Raw genomic sequence first — 19,794 nt, 5'->3', positions numbered from 1 at the left:
TAACAGCAACAGTTAAAGGCATGTTCAATCAACTGTTATGTCCTCTCTCCACTAAACAAAGGTGTTTCATTGAAATATGTCTGAGGTGAAAGCCAGCTAATCACGCATTTGCCGAAATATAAGATAATGTTATGCTATGCTCTTGGGATCATAATGATCTTAAAATCATTAGTCCACACTTCAGCATGTGAATAGTCTTTGGAACCTGAAGCGGTCTGAGTCACAGAACAGTCCGATTTTATTCTTTGCATTTGAATGTTTGTTTGATTTAATTATGTGGCTAAACACATACCTTCCTCTGGTACCTTGGTCCTCCTTCATAGCAATGTTATAATAGCAACAGCAGCATGAATAATAGTGGTTGTAGTAGTAGTAGTAGTAATCATAACATAATAATAATACTGGTGACAATAACAGCAACAATACACATGGTCTCAACCATTCAGTCACAGGTTTAGTATATGACAGTCCCACAAGATTCTTTATACATACTAATGATACTCTTCATGAAAACTTTGCAAAGAGGGAAAGCTAACAACTTCATCAAATCATCTAAAATAAGGATGAAATAATTTTGTACAGTAGCTAACTTTTATTGGTGCTTCTCTGCCAGACACTTTTCTAAGTGCTTCATACATAATTTATTCAAATCTCACAGGAAATCTTCTGTGATAGATATGGTTATTATCTACAGTTCACAGGCTAGGAAATAATCACAGTTTACCTGTCACACATAGATATTTGGGAGAACTAAATAAAACTATGTACATAAAGAATTTAGCCAAGGATTTAGCATACAGTGTATTCTCAATAAAGGGTAACATTTTTATAACTCATCTTTTTCAATTTGCAGATGAGGAAATCAAGAGTTAAGTAACTTTCCAAACTCACAGCTACTCAGTATAGCGTCTGTGCGACTCTAAAGCCTGAACTCTGCCCACTTGTTTCTCCTAATTACTCCCATTTATTCTTTAAATACTGGTTTATTGACTTTTAAATGAAATGATGAAACAGATCTCAAAGGACAGCTGAGAATTTACTACCAACATTGGCATGGTTCTTAGTTCACAATAGGGCAGTAATCCTCTGGGACTTAACAGTCAATGGCAACAAAAATGTGGCTTTTTGAAAAAGATACAAATAGAATCAAGAATCTCTCTTTTTTTTTTGAGGAAAGGGAGGGAAAGGGGTTAGAGGTTAGAGGGAAACTCGGTCCAACTGGAGGGCCTGTAGGAGCAAGGGAAGGGGGAAAGGAAAAGGGGGAATGGAGACTCCCAGTCACGCAGAAGGGCCCATAGGAATTGCCTCCTATTTTCAAGAATCACTTTTATTGGCTAGTTTTATCTAGAGATGCAGAATTTTTAGATGCCATATCTTTACTTGGAAAGAGTTCACCCATAAAAATACCAGCAGGGAACAAAAGATTGCACCGAGGGGTTGGGAGAGAACATTCCTTACCTCCTGCAACACATTCTTTTCCATGCTTATCTATTGTTTTTGGTTCCTTTTTGGCTTCCTAAAATCATAAAGAGATTATATTGTTGTACATAGAGTGGATATCCTTTATAACCAATCATTTCCCAACTTCCTGTCCTCCCCTAACCCTACCTGGTCAAAAACAGTCCATAGTATTTGAAGAACTGTACTAGGGGTTAAAGAAGAAAACAGGACTAGCTCCAGGGGTGCTTCTAATCTATCTGCAGCATAAAGGACAGAAATACATAAAAAGCCTCAGACATGGTACATGTGACCACAAAGCAAACTAGGATTAATTGCCAAATAAATGGGATCTGGATAAGTAAGTGCTCTGCAGAGGAAAGAGAGAGATTCACCATGGCCTGAGTAGCATAAAAAGTCTCCGCAGACAAGGAACATGCTGAAACTTGACAGAGAGGTAGGATAGGATGGATGCAGTGGTCAAGTGGGGGTGATCTAGGGCTATGACATGCACAGGTTGTGGGAAAAACTGTGTCAGAAACAGCTGCTAAGATTGTGCTTTTACTCCCTATGGTTATATTTTAAGGTCACCGATCAACTTGTTTACAAATGTATCTATACAACAAGAATCTCCATAATCAGGAGGTCGTACTGTGCTGCCTGGGTAAGATAATGGGAAAGCTGGAGGTATACAAGTCTAAGACAATTTTCTTTGGTAGAGCCATTATCTCCTCTTTCTTGAAGATGTTTTGTCCCTTCATTCTGTTCTCCCCCATTAATAGTGATATAATATCACTACTGTATCACTATAATAGTGATATTATAGGTATCACTGTAATACCTCCTTCTCAGTCTGCTCATATTAGTAAATTAAATCATCAAGAGTTCAATATCCTCAGTGCTCTTCCTGACTGCCAGAGCCTTGGGAAAGCTCATCCACGTACTTGATTCTTTGCTGATAATTCACAAGTGTATATCTGCTTCTAAAAATCCTGGTGGTAAGTTTAAGAAAATGGGTATATAGCCAGATACACAATCTCCTTCCAGACTATTAGTGTCTGATCTCCAACTGATCTTACTTTACCCTACAAATTCTACTCTTCCTTATCCCTCTCTCCTCTCATCTTATCCTATTCGTACCTCCTCCATGACACCTCTTCTGGCCTTTCACACCAAGGATTTTTCTTTCCTATTACTAATCACACTCTAATTATGGAGTAACTGTATGTTTCTTCCCCAAACTAGAATATATATTTAAGATAGATATCACTGTTTTCATCAACCTTATTAATGCTTTCACTTATTTAAAAGCCCTCTATTGACTGATATTTAGCTTGCTTTCAGTAGACCCTTGATGAATAAATGACTGCTGTGTGACCTTGGACAAGTTACAAAGATGCTTCGGCCTCAACTTCTTTATAAAATCATTAAATTATTTTAACCTCATAATATTTTGAAAGGAGAAAATGAGGTAGTGTTTTTAAGAGTATTTTGCCAACTTAAAGGGACAGTTTCACCATTGTAATATAATATTATTTTTATTGTTAAGGTGTATATTTCCTTACCATATTTAACATGTGTTTGTCCTCATTCGCAGAGCCTTGGAGTGCAATATTCTCATGGGCTGAACTTATATCTATGAGAAAAAAAAAAAAACACACTAGAGAGTTGGGGAACTATATCAAATGAAAGGAGAAGAAAGAGTGAGGGGGCAATATGGGCAGACTAGTATGTAGCACAAGCCTTAACATGTGAGATGAATTACATACTAAAAAACTTTAAATGTTCTGTTGATTCAGAATCAAGACTAGAGAAGCTATGGTTCCCACGGAAGCTAGCCATATAAGCTTTCCTAGTGGAAATAAACATCTGTATAAATGGCCTTCAAGTAGTCAGGATATTAATATCTCTTTAAAGGCTGCTTCTGCTTTTTAAAATCAAACACATTACTAGTTTAATTATAGAAACTGGATGGAGGAAAGATGAACAATTAGTAGCTTAGTAAACTTTTTATAGCCTAACAAACAGGTTTTTCTTTTAATTACTTGCATTAAAGGCTGATAACAAAAGACATCCTTCTAAAATATGTATCTTTCTTAATAAAATGTCATCAAACTAAGAAGCAAAGATGCACTTTTAAATTATGCCACTCTTTATAATTTTTCTTTAGTTTTGTATACTTTATTTGTATTGTAATATACTTTCTAATGGATTTTCTCTTCACATGATCCATTTTCCTGAATTTAGCTCTGTGCAGGGACAAAAGTTAGCAGCTCTAGATAGGTTTTGTTACTCTCTTTTCTAAGAAAAAAATAGCTAAAGAATATATGATATTTTTAAAATTTTTATGGAGATAAGAATAAAATGGTAATCACTTTTCAGATATATGGGAATAAGAACAAAATGGTAATCCCTTTCTTCAGATATATAAAATCTTTCTTTATGGAAATTTATTTTTGTTTTTAAGTTTTAAGACAGATAATACATTAAAAATGTAAAATATTTCACAGTGAAAATGTTTCCTCCCATCCATGCCATGCAGAAACCTATTCTCTCTCTTCATAGACAATGTTCTTTTGTCTAGCTTTTTAGAGATATTTTATGCATACCTAAAAACTTTTTCCTGTCCTTTTTTTCACAAATTTTTATATGTGATGCATAATATTTTGTACTTTGGTGTTTTTATTTTTTTTTACAAGAAACAATAGTTCTTTAATATCCTTCCAAGAAAAGTTTCTTTATATATGTTTTATGGATGCATGTAAGTATTTCATTACATGGTATGTGCCAAAATATATTAATTAACTAGTTAGTTGATAGCTAACTTGCTTCTGATATTTTGTTATTACAGACAATAATACAGTAAACAAATTCATACATATGTCATATGGTATGTGTATACTTATATCTACAGAATAAACTCCCTGAGATCAAATTGTTTTTATAATGAGATATGTACATTTGACATTTTAGTAGATATTGGCAAATTCCCTCCATGTTATTTATAAACAGTGTTGTTTCACAGGGAATGGTCGAAACTAACTACTTTACTTTCAGAGTTAAGTGGCGGAAAGGATCTAACATCTCATTTAGCTAATTCTTTTGCCTCCTGAATGGACCATCACTAATTGGACTATCTTCTAACCTAATAGATTCTAATTAGGATTCTGTAATTTCCCAGGCAAGTGATTCCACATTTGAGCCAGAGTGGAAACCCAGTTGTGTCTAATCAATCTTGGCCATAAAGAAAATTTTAAAACTCATTAAAACATATTGTAATTTTGGTTCTATGGACAGAACTGAAAAAAGATTGGTAACATCATACATAAAAGCAATAGTCATCTCTTGGAATTTTTTCCCTCCACAGTGTGTCTCCATACTCTTTTGTAAAATAATGCTACTAAGGATAGTTACTCTACTAGCTTATAGGTCTGCTTAGTGTTTTAGAATGAAAACTATACTTGGACACTTTAAGGGCTTACCTTTCACTTTCATCATAGCAGAACCTGATCTTGTAGCCTCCGCTTTCTCACAGAGTGATTTACAATCCAGATCACCAGAAGCCATATTCAAAGTCTCTGATCCAGAATCTATTACCAGGAAGAAACTATAGCATGAATACCATGCAAAACTATTTGCCTATGTCCTTTTTATTTTCATACATGTCATCAGGTCACAGAGCATCAAGCTCATAGTTATACTACTAACACCCTATTTCCATATATTTTCCAAATTCACTCACCACTTTTTGTTACAGTACTCTCAGTGGATGAAGTGTGTACAGGAGATGATAGTGTGGAACATTCCCTGCCAAAAGAAGAGCGGAAGTATTTTGGGTGTCAGGTCCAGAGAAATCTCTTAAAAATTAAGTGATTACACATACAAATCCACACACATATAATAGACAGGCAAACCTGGACTTTGGCAGGCTCTCAGAAGACAATTGTTCAATAGCATTCTCCTTAAGGAAAAAAAAAAAAAAAAGGAGAAATAAGTTCAACAATTTGACATTTCTCATTCCAGAAAGGTGGTTTTAAGCAAACATTTTCATATAATTTTAAATGAATCCATATTTACTTTGATCTTTTGGAGAGGATATGGGGATGGGATTATACAGGGCAGACTGATATACATACTTCCTCAAAGCTGTACTTGCAAAAGAATCCAATTTAAGTATATTTACAAGTCTAATATTTAAAGAAAACCTGATAAATTCTTGGGTAAAACAAATTCTAAAGTTAAAGGGCAGGTAGAGTTTATTTCATGAAGTCAGATTTTCTTTAAAGAGAACTTTCTATGTGGCATAAAACATTTCTATTTATGGAAATACTACTCAACCTGAAACTTTTGACCTGGTGATCTAAAAATGGGTCTCAATTTTTTAGCTAGACATATCATACATTTCAAACTTAATCAAATTCTCAAAAATCTGAGGGATTACATCTAAGTCAGCACCTATTACTTGGTTCTCAAAAGAGCTTAACAGGTTCCAGGCTTCTAGGGCAAGTGTCTGAAAATCTCATTTGAACTTCTTTGTCTCTATCAGGAGTTCCTAATTTGGGGGAACTTTGGGACCTTAGGGTTGATTAGTTCACTTATTCTATTTCAAAAAATACAATGGGAACATAGGTTTCTCTTTAATAAATAGGATTTTCTAATAAGCATATTTTCATTATTATTTGATCTCTTCAAGAAAATAAATTAAAAATTGTTGGATTAAAACTGAAATAATTTGGACATATCAAAAATCTACAAAGACAATGGAAAATGAAGACATTTATATGTGCCATAATCAAATATAAAACTTACTAACTGCCTTCACCAAAACACATTCCAGTGTACCATACACAGAATTTAGAATCTATCCAGGATAATACTGATGATAACCACAGAAGAGGAAAGGTTTAGCGAGAGTTTGCTGAATATGTAGTTACCCAGTACAATAATGGCAGCTTACATCTGTTCAGCACATTAAAATGTACAAAAGCCCTTTGATGTACATCTCATTTAATTTCCCAACAACTCTATGCAGTGGGTCTTAACAAGAAAAGATTTACCTATTTCAGGTAAGGAAAGGAAAGCCAATGAATAAAGTAATTTCCCAGCAATATTCAGAATGGTGGTATCAGCCTATAAACCCAGATCAAACTAAATGTAGTACCCCCTCCTCTGTAAACAGAACTGTCTCTGAGATACCCTAACTCAGATGAATTAAATATAAACTTTTCAAATGTTCACCTCAAATATTTAGAAAAATCCACACACTTTGCAAAGCAAGATTCTAAAGCTAATCCTCCTACATAATGTTGGGCAATCATCTCTTTATTTCATTTCACCTCTGCTTTAAATGTCTTTGGGTCAGATCATCCAATGTGACTGAAGCCCCTCATGATGTCAGTTTCATTTAACTCAACAACTGTCATCAAAGGCCTACTTTGTGCTGGGAATGGGGACAGAGGCTGGAGATACACAAAAACACAGTCTTTGTCCCAGGGGAGTTTGTAGGCCACGAAGACAAATATATAAAACAAACACTTCATAAATTATAGGCAGCATTCCACAGAGAAAAGTAATATGCACAGAATAGAAGACAGTAGGGTAATATTTGAATTAAATTTTGAAGAAATTGTACCTTATACCCTATAGGTAGTTAAATAGTGATGGCCCTATCCTTAAAATATTTTAGTAAGTTGTATTAGTAATTATATGCTTCTTTAACTACATTCCAATATATATAAGAAATAAAGCTATAAAAATAACAATTAAATATCCTTCAGTTTCATTGAGCACACTTCATAAAAGTCAACAAAGATTGATTACTGAATAATAAAAAAGGCCCTTTAAATACACCATATCACATAAAGATGTGTTATTACATGTGGCTTAAAACAACACTAATGTGCTATAATTAATAAAGTGTATTAAATGTAATAATTATGTTTCACTAACTAAAAAGCTAATTTTGTCAGAAAGAGACTTGTTATTATACCTATCAGGGTCATGGATACTTGTATTTAATTTTAAGAAGTATAGCCCTGGCTGGTGTGACTCAGTGGATTGAGTGCCAGCCTGCAAACCAAAGGGTGGCTCGTTTGATTCCCAGTCAGGGCACTACCTGGGTTGTGGGCCAGGTCCCCAGTTGGGGGCGCATGAGAGGCAACCACACATTGATGTTTCTCTCCCTCTCTTTCTCTTCCCTACCCCTCTCTAAAAACAAATAAATAAAAATCTTTTTAAAAAATTTAAGAAGTGTAAAAGAAAATGTAGTTATTTCCTATTTAATTAACCTATTTTCCAATTTAGGGGGAAAAGTACCCATTATTTCTGTAAACTTTGTTTTAAAAAAGGTCTAATTATTTAGTGTCAAAATAACATATCCAGGACAGCAAAAATACAGTTTGCCTCCATTATATGACAAATGTCTCATCTGTCATAATGTTCTGTATAAGCCTCCATTTTGTCCTAAATCTCATATGTGAAACATTTTAGTAAAAAGATTTTTGATAAACATAAAATATATATTGATTAAATAAGTAATAATTCTGTGACTTTGAAGAAATGTCATGTATTCGGTAGTCATACATTACTGCATTGTTCTGGAAGAGTTGCAGGATAAACAAATGGATGTTGCTCCAATTCATTAACATGTATGAACCTCACTGATCAGAAACAACCCAATATACAACCCATCTCAAACCTACATTTTCATAAACATAGTCTAACCACACTTTTTCCCTTCTTAAAAGAAAACCAGACAAAAGAAGATTTTTTTCAAATTTAGGATTGTAGTTAATGAAAGTTGGAGATATAGCCCCTCAGGTGTCTGTGCATGTGGAGAGGGTATGGGAGATAACTCAGCAAAAACTTCCCACAACTGTGCTCTTTGCGCCTAACTTCAAAAGCCACCCCAATTCAAACCAGCATCCTGGACCTATCGGAGAACCTAACCCACACACAACAACTGTGAATCCTGGGCAGATTATGAAAAAGATAATCTACTGGATGTATTTTAAAACCAAGGAAAATAAATTGACTAAAAGCAACAAAAAGACAGTTCAAATGAGAGACTTACTTTTATAGAAGACGGGCTCAAATCAATGAGTCTAACACATGCCAAACAGCATAGAGCAGGAAGAGTGTTCTTCCTCTCCAAGCCATTCAAATACCAGCCTGCATAACATTTACATGAAAATCCATGGTTCAGCCCATTTGCCTTTGACAGTAAGAATCTAATATAGGGTGGGGTAGCAAAGGTACTCAGGGAACAAAATGAGACAGATTCTCCCATGGGCTGGGCCAGCAAATGCAGGTCACACACACACACAGCAGTATTATTTCAATATTTGGATAGAAAAATATGAACAACAATAAGGAATAACTTTTAAAATATTAGGAAGGAGTGGGCAGGGCAGTGAGCAATAGGGGAAGGATTGGGACAACTGTAATAGAACAACAATAAAACTTTAAAAAATAGTAAGGGCAATGAATGGACCTAGATAATCCCACCGGGTTATTTTATTTTTGCTCTTCTAGATGAAATGTTACTTTATCTATAGATTTTACGATCAGAAAGACTTCCACTAATAAACATTCATGTTATTAATTTTTACCATTTGATCTATTTTAAACAACTGATGCTACTCAAATAAACTAATAGGATTTTTCTGAGAAAAACAAAAGAAATCAAACAAAAGGCATCTATATAGACTTATTTTATTCTAAATTTAAACAAATAATACCCTTGACGTGATTCAGTGTTAGTTTCAATATGCCAAAAAAACAGAAAAGAGGAAAAATGTAAAATCAAATGTCAAAAGATTACAACTGTTGTAACCCAAACAAAACTAAATTGCTTCACAGGATTTTTTTTTTTTTTTCCCAATTTCTAACGAAAAGGACACCACACCCTCAGGTCTACAGGACACACCCACGACTGTGAAGTTTATTTATAATACAGTTATCAATCAACTTCTACCTGTTCCAATTTTGCAGCTGGCAATGTTAGTTATTCTCCAAGGTTACTAATGCTGCACCACCCACAACAAAACAGGACAGACAACAGTCAGAAACTCTTCTGAGAAATTTAAAAATTAATTCTGCCCTTTGCCTCACAAATCACCTCTGCCTAGTAATAGTACATCTTAGACAAAAGCATGTTATAATATGGAGGAGACCTCAAAGGGATGACAAGATAATACTTGCCATATGTGGTTTTTTTTTAAGTATATTTTATTATGTTTTTACAGTAGTCCCAATTTTTTTCCCTTTGCTCCCCTCTGCCCAGTACCCACCTTCCCTCCAGCAATCTCACCCCTCTAGTTCGTGCCCCTAGGTCATGCAGATAAGTTCTTTGGCTTCACCCTTTCCTATATTATTCTTAACTTCCCCTTGTCTATTTTGTACCAACCAATTATGCTTCTTAATTCCTGCACCTTTTCCCCATTTCTCCCCTTTCCCCCTCCCAGCTGATAACCCTCCAAATGATCCCCATACCTATGATTCTTTTCCTATTCTGGTTTGCTTAGTTGGATTTTGTTTTTATTTTTTAGATTTGGTTGTTGATAGTTGTGAGTTTGTTGTCATTTTACTGTTCATAGTGTCGATCTTCTTTTTCTTAAATAAGTCCGTTTAACATTTCATATCATAATGGCTTGGTGATAATGAACTCTTCTAGCTTTACCTTGTCTGGGAAGCACTTTCACTGCCCTTCCATTCTAAATGATAGCTTTGCTGGATAGAGTAATATTGGTTGTAGCTCCTAGCTTTTCATCACATTGAATACTGCTTGCCAGTTCCTTCCTGCCTGCAAAGTTTCTTTTGAGAAATCAGTTGATAGTCCTATGGGCACCCCATTCGTAGGTAACTTTCTTCTTTTCTCTTCCTGCTTTTAAGATTCTTTTTATCTTTCACCTTTGGCATTTTAATTATGATACATCTTGGTGTGGTCCTCTTTGGGTCTAGCTTCTTTGGGACTCTCTGTGCTTCCTGGACTTGCGTGTGTGTTTCCTTTGTTACCTTTGGGGAGTTTTCCTTCATTATTTTTTCACATAAGCTTTCAGTTTCTGGCTCTTCCTCTTCTCTTTCTGACACCCTTATGAATTGTATGTTGGCATGTTTAAAGTTGTCCCAGAGGTTCCTAAGCCTCTCTTCATTTTTTTCAATTTTTGTTTCCTCATTCTGTATTGGTTGACTTTTTTTTTTTTCTTCCTTATGTTCCAAATCATTGATTTGAACCCTGGTTTCCTTCCCTTCACCATTGGTTTTGTGTGGATTTTTCTTTGTTTCACTTAGCATACCCTCCACTGTTGGGGACAGACAGGCATGGGGAGATGTGAGAAGCAAACAGGCTTGGTTTAAATCACTCTGACAACTGTGCAGAGCCACTCCCCGCTGGGCCCTTAGCCAGCAGGTTGTCTTCCAGGCCTGCTCTGAATCCCACCCTCCAGGGGATTTTAAAGATAGAATAGAAATACAAAGTGGCTTTTAAGGAAAAGGGAACCTGCTCTGTTTTTCTCTGTAGAGCCTCAAAACCTTGTCAGTAAAATGTGAAGAACAGAACGATTAAGTAAGAGGAAATGTTTTTGACCTTGTGTAAAATACCTGGATGTTTCAACCCTGTATTGATCTGCATTTCCGTTTCACTCCCTACCATTTGGGGAAGTGCTGCATATTTTCCTTAATTACTTCCACATGTGGAAAGTGGATCAAAACCCTGACTAATAAAAAAATGAGGGTGATTTTCCACTAGAGAAAACCTCCTCCCTTTCTTTCTCAGATGGAGAGTGTCTGAGTAGTTTCGTCATCCACTTTGAGGGACCCAGAGTCTCTCTCACTCCACTTCTTCCCTTATGCATTTGCTGTACTCAAGCATATCTGTCAAGACTGTGAGCATCTTTATCACCAGTGTTTTGAATTCTGCATCTGTTAGGTTGGCTATCTCCTCATCTGTTAGGTTGACTATCTTCTCAATGCTTAGTTCTCCCACTGGAACCTTGATCTGTTCCCCCTTTTGGGCTATACTTCTCTGTCTCCTCATCTTGACAGGCTCCTGTTTTTGTTTGCCTCTGTGTCTTAGGTAGAGCTGTCACACCTGTTATGTTATAAGGGGCAGAGCCTTAGGTATTCACCAGTATAGGGTGACCTGTTTCACCACATTGTGGCGCTGTGCGTGGGGAAGGGATCTGGGAGAGATCAATGCTGCTTGCTCAGCACTTGCCACCTTTCCAGGCACCTCTCCTACTTCCATTTGGGCCTGGCACCTCTCTAGCTGTTGCCTTGGTCATTGTTCCCAGAGTGGGTGGGTCTGTCGACGTTCTAGGACTATGGGGGCCCTTTAAACAATCAGACTCTGCTGAGAGACTGTCAATTTCTTCCTCCATTCCAACCCTCCTTGGTTTGCACAGTCAGAAGCAATGAGGCTTGATTTTCCCTAGTGCTGGAACTGTGAGTTGCACAGTCTGGTCAGGAGTTGGCAACACTCCCCAGGCGTTCCTCCCGACTTTTTAAACGTGTAACTGTGCTTTCCCCTGACCTGTTGCTGCCGCCACCGCTGCTGCCACCACCACACCACATCCTCTCCGCCCTGGCTCCACCCCTCCTACCTGTCTGGATGAGTATTTCTTCTTTATCTCCTTGTTTATTGGTCTTCCATGCAGCTTGATTTTCTGGAACTTCTGATTGTTTCTAGTTTTGAGGTAGTTGTATTCCTTCTTAGTTGTGGAGGGAGACTCAGCGTGTCTGTCTAGGCCTCCATCTTGGCCAGAAGCATTATTTTTAACAGCCAAAAAATAAACAGAAATTCATCCTCATACCCCCTGACCTGTGACAAGATATTCTCTGAGCTGCACGCTGCTGATAATTCTGATTCTTGGTGATAGCTACAGCTACTTTCTGAGTGTTTATTATGAACTATGTATTTTCCCTATGACTCAGCAGTGATTTTCAAGCTTTTTCATCTCATGGCACATAAACTAATTACTAAAATTCTGCAGCACACCAAAAAATATATATTTTTTGCTTAACTGTCAAAAAAGTTAGGTATCATTTGGATTCATTCACACCAGATGGCTAGTGTTGTGCTGCTTGTTATTTTTTTATTTGACAGTCTAAAGGAAAAGAGGTCAGTGACCCTGACGAAATAGTCAGGTATTTAGTCAGTTTTAAAATTCTCATTGCACACCAGTGTGCCTGCTGCACACAGCACACCAGTTGAAAATTGCTCTGTTAGTGTCTTGTGGTAGGCAGCTCTGAGACTGGAGTAGATAGAGGAGAGAACCAGTTTAGTTCTCATAGAAATTTTCATGAAACTTCTTAGTTCTTGGAGTGTTTGGGACACACACAGGTACCTAATCACATGTCCAGCTTTGCAAAGGTCTAGAAACCCTTCGGTTGCTATTCAGCATCAATGGTAGGTGCAATGAAGAAGGAAAGGAAGACAGACTGTAAGGACAGATGACTGGGCCCCAGAGATAAACTGTGAAGAGTGAGGAGGTATTGCTGAAGTGGTCACTATGTATATGTGGGTCTAGCTACCGGGGAGCAGCAACACTGGATTCAGTGGGAGACTGTGCTCCAACAATTGTGGCTGGGAGCCCAGTCTCCCACTGGATCCACATTCCTTGAAAAATAGAGAATGACTTTAACAATGATATCACAAGGAGTTTACCCAGCTAACAGCACAGTACAACCCTGCTCTGAGAGTGCTGAGACCAGAAAGGACTCATCTCTCTACTGACCAGGGAGAGATCTCCAAAGACCCCAACACAGAGTTCTAAGGACATTCAACAAGTATTAATGGGGAAACTACTGTTCACTAAATTTGTAAGCTAGGTGCACATTGTTCAATGGCCTAACAAAGGCACTTTCCATGCAGGTGGCAATCTAACACGGGAATAAGTGTAAGAAAACACAGAATTACAATGCAACTAGAATATAGGTGACAGTGAGGGGAGAACAAAGAGTTCCTGGGGTCTAAAATAACTTATACTTTTCTGAGTAGAATAGTTGAGAAGTGAGGAAACTGAGGCCTGAAAAACAGGACTTTTCTATAGTTGCACAGAAACACAACCAGGGAAAACCCAGTCTCTTGACTTCTAATGCATTGCGATTTCCACCTCAAAAAGGACTAGAGATGCTTAACCATAAACATTTCTTATTACCACAAGAAAGGTTTTGCGGAACCATTGGTTTCTGAAATGGGCCTTGACAATCAAAGAGAATTTGAGAAGTGGAGACATGCACAATGATTCTGGGTAAATGGCATAGGCAGGTCTACGTAATATATTCTGATAATACACACTACCTGATGTGCCTGACATGCAGGCACAAGCAAAGCAGTGAAGAGGAAAGGATGAAAAGTTAGCTTGTGACCAGATTACAGAGGGGCTTGAATACCAGCTTGAGTTTTTTATTATGAAGGCTCTCAAGAGTAACTACAATTCTATAGTTTGAAGCCAAAGAGTTTAAGAAAACATCATGATTTATGGGTGACTGGGATGAACAAAGATCATATTTTTTATACTATCAATCTCATATTTCATTCTAATTCCTTGTATTAATGAATGAGAACACTTAGAAAAACATTTTCTAAAGAGAGCTTTATATTTGTTTAAGAGATGGGCGTCGGGGCGTGAAGGGGTAAGAGGTAGGGATTTACTCAAGGGACAGGCATGAGGAAGTAAAGTGGGCAGTGAACAGGCTGAGTAGATTCTTCAGTGGATTCTGGGAAAGGACTGATGAGAATTGGTGGTAACAGTCACAAAGTGCAGCTGCCAGACTAGTTCCTGGGGACTGTAGAAAAAATGGCACAGAATACAACATGAAAACCTATACACCTCCCAAGGAGTATCTAATAGAACTTTCTAGTATGATTTCTTTTAGCTTCTATTGTATTATAGATGTCAATACCATACACAAAACAACTCAGTCACATATTCTAATGAGAGTAGATTAGGAGTTCCTTTTAGATACATAAGACAGAACATTACTCAGCCAAAAAACTACTTTCAAGGTAACTATGAGTAATTACTATGATGAAAATGTCTAAATTTGGTATTCCAAGAGGAGCAGTGAGAAAGACTTATTCTTTGAAGCTAGACAAACCTGAATTTGAATCCCATGTTTTTACTTACTAGTTGAGTAATCTTGGCTAAGTTATTTAACCTCTCTGAACTTCACTGTGTCATCTGTAAAAGTAGAGAACATCTATCATCAACATTGTGGAGAGGATTAATAACATGGCATGTGGAAATGTTTTCCTGTGAAGTGCCTGGTAACTACTGATCTTTGTTTCTTCCTCCTTCTTGGTGAAATCAGTGCCAGATAAAAGGAAAATTACTAATAACTGAACATCCTGTGAAATTTCAAATTCAACTTCCTTTATAAAAACTTTATAAGAACTGCTAAGTAATAGCAAAATAGAGTCATTTCCTTTTTTCTTTCCCTTTCTTAGCTACTCAATAGGATGGGAACTAAGAAACAGAAAAATGTCAGATACATACACTTAAAAGGAAGAACGAGAACAACTCGCAACACTCAGTGTAAAAAAAAAGTAACTTTTTAAAAAATGAGCAAAAGATCTCACTCAGTAGACACATCTCTAAAGAAGACATACAAATGGCCAACAAGTACATAAAAAGATGCTCAACGTCACTTGTCATTAGAGAAATGCATAGTGAAACCACAATGAGATACAACTTCACACCCACTAAGATGGTTATGATAAAAAAAGACAGACAAGTGTTGACAAGGATGTGGAGAAAATTGGAATCCTTATACATTACTGGTGGGAATATAAAATGATATAGCCACTTTTTAAATCTGTTTGCAGTTCCTCAAAATGTTAAATTACCATATAATGCAGCAACTCCACTCCTAGATATATTATATTTACCACAAAAGAACTAAAAACACATGCTTACACAAAAACGTATACACTAATGTTCATAGTAACATTATTCACAATAGCCAGAAAGTAGAAACAACCCAAATGCCCATCAACTAATGAATGGATAAACAAAAAGTGGCATATTAATACACTGAAATATTATTCACAATAGCCAGAAAGTAGAAACAACCCAAATGCCCATCAACTAATGAATGGATAAACAAAAAGTGGCATATTAATACACTGAAATATTATTCAGTTAAAGAAAAAGAATTAAGTACTTATAACAGATTAACCTTGAAAACATGTTAAGTGAAAGAAGCCTGGCACAACAGGTCACACATTGTATTATTCCATTTACGTGAGCTATCAAGAACAGCCAAATCTATAGAGACAGAAGGTAGATAAGTGGTTGCCTAGGGCTGGAGGCTTGGGGAAGGGGGGAATAGAGGTAGACTGCTAATGGGTATAAATGTTCTTTCTGGGGTGATCAAAAGTTTTAAAATTGAATGCGGTGATGTCTGTACAACTCTGAATATATTTAAAAGCATTTAACTGAACATTTTAAATTGCCGAATTGTTTGGTATATGGGTTATATTTCAATAAAGCTGTTAAACAGGGAAGAAGATTGGATTCTCAGATCCTGAAACAGAACTGTCTACTCCATTTGACTGAGAAGCTCACGAGACTCAGGCTCAACTGTAGACCAAGGAAGGAGCTCAAGACACAGCTTCAAGACCTGAAAAGTTTACCTGAGTGACCTTTAGTGTTACTATCTTCTTGGGTGAGGAAGTAGTGTTAGCATGTCACTGCAGCAAAGGCTACTCCCTAGGCATTGCCTTACTTTATGATTGTTTACAAAGGACCAGCAACTCAAAGAACTAGCCTTGAGCTCAATTCTTGGAGAATCAGTCAATGGGACTTGAGACTTCTTAAAAGTCATTAGTGAATTTAAGTCACAAACCAGTCTGCCTCTCAAACAAAAAGTTCAGCACACTTCATCAAAATCTTCATTTGGTTATATATCCTTGAATTTATACAACAGAGGTGGTAGGAAAAATCCCAAATGACTGATTTTTAATTTCCTGTCATTAAAGGTTGACATTTATTATGCATTTGAGTTTTGTGGTATAAAACCCATACTTGCTATAAAAGTATCCACAATACAGTTGAACCTTGAACAATGCAGGGGTTTTAGGCACCAGTCACCTGCCCAGATGAAAATATTCATATTACTTAAGTCACCAGTATTAAAAAAAAAAAAAAGAATACCCACAGAAGAGGACCAAGATATGATAGTTCTAAAAATGAAGTTAAAATATACTCTAATACTCACTCCTATACTTAGGTCATCATTCATCCTGATGCAATCAGAAAGATCTGTTCCTGGGAGGGGGCCAATTGTAGGGCCTGGGAACCTGGCAATAGAAAGAAAAGTTCCTTACTACAGGTGGGAAAATTGCACATTTCAGCAGATACCCAGCTATAACGTAGTTCCCCTACCCCACCCCAGCTTTACCAAATTTCTAATTAAGTACTACGGATTCATGGATTAAGTAAGGCATAATGAAGGAGAGCTCCACAGAGAATCTAGCCAAAAATGAAAACGAAGAATTTGCAACTCAAAGCCTTGCTTCCTCACCCTCAATATAGAATGGAAATTTCACCCAGGTGGCTAGTGCTCATAAACTCCACTGACATTTCTGAACTTTTCCTAAGGAAGATCAGTCTGTTTACTGAGAAAGGCAAGTAAGCGCAGATGAGCTTCAGGGAAGGGTGGATGTGAGAATTGATATGGATTCCCAAGGGCCTGAGAACCCTGAGTGCAAAGGAATACGATATACAGTATGATCAAAACCTACCTGAGTACATTAACTTAGCAATACATAGTGTATTTCTAAAAACTGGGAATCATTTCATGTAGCCTCATTTGTCTCTCACATTTCCAAATGGACATTATGAAAAATTCAAAAGAGCAAGAAAACTGCACTTCAAAAAAACTATAGACATTTTTTGTTTTGTCACTGTTCAGAAAGTTAAGAGAATTTGTACAATAAAAATTCCACTATGAAGATGTTATAATCTCAGGATATAAAAATAAAACTGATTAAAAGGGTAGGCAATGAGAAGGGTAGGTATATTTTGCTCTTTTAACTTACAGCAGCATGGTAATTGTGGGGGTGGAGTGTGGGGGGTGAGGAGAGGTGGAGGAGGGTATGGGGAGTTAAATGGTGATGGAAGGAGACCTGACTTGGGGTGGTGAGCCCACAATACAGTGGACAGGTGATGTGCTGTAGAACTGTGCACCTGACACCTATGTAATTTTGTTAACCAGTGTCACCTCAATACATTCAATAAAAAGGAAAACACAAACAAACAGAAAAACAAACAAAAAACTTACTTGTATGATCTAGTCACTTCCAAAGCACCATCCCCTATTTTCCCATATTTGGGCCTTTCAAATGAAGCGTGGATTTGGTTAGTTATACATGAGAGAGGTGTCAATAACAGTGTTGGAACTGGTGTGAAACTATCCAGATGCAAGGCATCTGTAGTAGAACAGAAAAGAATAAAAACATAAATTTATTTTTGGTTTATATAAATTTTTCTTTCATTTTTCTCTTGAGAGATTGGACTATGTCTGAAAAATCAGAGGTCAATTAATTTCTATTAACATTTTAACACAACCTTCCCCTCCCTTGATGCCTAATTATATAGGGTGAAAATGCCAAAGGATTTTTTTAAGCAGAGGCGAAGAGGGTGAGGTAGGGACAGGAAACCCCTGTCTACTGAGCAAGTAGAGGGGCCAAGAATCTGCAGCCAGAGGGCAAAATCTATTTTTGTAAATAAAGTTTTATTGAAACACGGCCATACCCCTCCATTTAGTATTGTCCACCAGTGCTTGTGTGCTACAATAGCAACACCGAAAATATTTATTATCTGGCCCTTTACAGAAACAATTTACCATCCCTGAAGAGAAAACAGTTAGACATAGTAATGGCAACATATCAGAGTACCAAACTGTTTTTGTTTGTTTTAATGACTCTAGGAAGCAGGAGCAAACCTAGGCTTTGAGTCACTTACAATTTTTTACTTCAAACTCTGACTCTGTTACATACCACTTGTGTAATCTTGGGTAAATAACTAAACCACTCTGAGTCTCCGTTTATTTGTGGCACATGAGCTTAGGTTCAACACCAACTCAATGTTCCTTATCTTTAAAATGGGAATTAAATTAGCATCTACCTCATGGGATATAGTGAAGATAAAACGAGTTAATAAATATGTTAAGAGCAGAGAGCTGTGCCTGGCACATAATAGTGCTGTCATAGTTGTTGAGTTGCTGTTATCACTGAGTTAGTGTTGAGTGGGATCACCTCTATAAAACACTCATCTATTGTCCATTGGTAATGGCAGCAGTTTTCTCTTAATAGCTGAAATGACCCACAAATCACTCTTCCTTTTTATTCCTTCTTAAATTTATTTTGATAACCTTCCCACTTCTTTCATCATTTCCAAATCAGCCATTAACGTCTGCTTTTAAACACATCTGAGTGGTGATGAGAGACGTCACTGCTTTGAGCATTTCCTGAGACGAAGCTCATTTTCATCAGCCTCGCATTGAGTAGTAGGACACAGTCTGAGCCACAACCTGCTCAGCACTTCGGTTCTACTGTATCCCATCCCACCTCCTCTTTTTCCAAAATGACTTGTCCAGCTTTGATTGTTCTTCAAACACTTAGGGCTTTTGCATTCTTCTGGGTTTGGTTATTTTTCCCTCTCATTTCATTCTCCCCAGTTGGAACAGTTATCCCATGAGTTTTACTTTTCCAAATGCAACCCACCTTTCAAGGTCTGGTTCAACTCTGATTTCTTTTATGGAGACTTCTCTGAGCCCAATAATCTTTGAGTTATTTTAGGGTTTATTCTTTGTTACATATAATACAGTGCCTTGCTTAAAGTAGGTGCTCAAACAAAGTTGATCGACTGAATTCAAGAATAAATATCTGAGTATTCAACAACTATTCCTATACAAAGATAATTGTGATTAATTATTTTCACTTTTGAGAAGAACCTTAACCCAGATATGTCTGCTAAGGTGTAGGAGAGGAGCTATCCAGGCTTACCCAACAGAGGTGTGTACCGGCATGTATGTTTGAGGGTCAGGGGTGTCTGATGTATTCTTGCTTCTTGTCCGCTACACTGTTTATGGTAAAATAGCTCCTGAAAAGAAACTCAAGTAGTATTAGCTATTTAAAGGGGTGTAATATATAACATAACATTTTATAATCTACTCTCTTCATCTCCAATGGTAGAATATCACTGGCCTCAAATAACCTTGCAAGAAAGATCAGGAAAAAAATAAATGATGCCAAGTAACAAAGCTTCATGCCTTTTATCAAGAGGCATCTCTATGAATAAAGTATAATTCTTATTAAAAATCACAGTTCAGTAATTTAATAGAATGATA

At 36.8% G+C, this 19,794-nt stretch overlaps 1 protein-coding gene across 1 annotated transcript in view; it reads right to left on the bottom strand.

The window, feature by feature from the left end:
* Positions 1-19,794, bottom strand: part of IRAG2 (inositol 1,4,5-triphosphate receptor associated 2) — a 79,554-nt gene that overhangs the window by 11,136 nt on the left and 48,624 nt on the right. Inside the window, exons 21-28 of the mRNA XM_090272929.1 lie at positions 19,451-19,547; positions 17,725-17,872; positions 16,660-16,741; positions 5,352-5,398; positions 5,180-5,244; positions 4,920-5,027; positions 3,003-3,073; positions 1,459-1,516 (exon numbers count right to left, since the gene is read on the bottom strand). Coding sequence (XP_090129055.1) covers positions 1,459-1,516; positions 3,003-3,073; positions 4,920-5,027; positions 5,180-5,244; positions 5,352-5,398; positions 16,660-16,741; positions 17,725-17,872; positions 19,451-19,547 — 676 coding nt within the window. The remainder of the gene's footprint in view (positions 1-1,458; positions 1,517-3,002; positions 3,074-4,919; positions 5,028-5,179; positions 5,245-5,351; positions 5,399-16,659; positions 16,742-17,724; positions 17,873-19,450; positions 19,548-19,794) is intronic.

This window comes from Furipterus horrens, unplaced genomic scaffold (assembly GCF_987537825.1).
Source record: "Furipterus horrens unplaced genomic scaffold, mFurHor1.1.pri manual_scaffold_4, whole genome shotgun sequence".
In the NCBI taxonomy this organism is placed as follows: domain Eukaryota; kingdom Metazoa; phylum Chordata; class Mammalia; order Chiroptera; family Furipteridae; genus Furipterus; species Furipterus horrens.
This window is presented reverse-complemented; position numbering and strand designations above follow the sequence as displayed.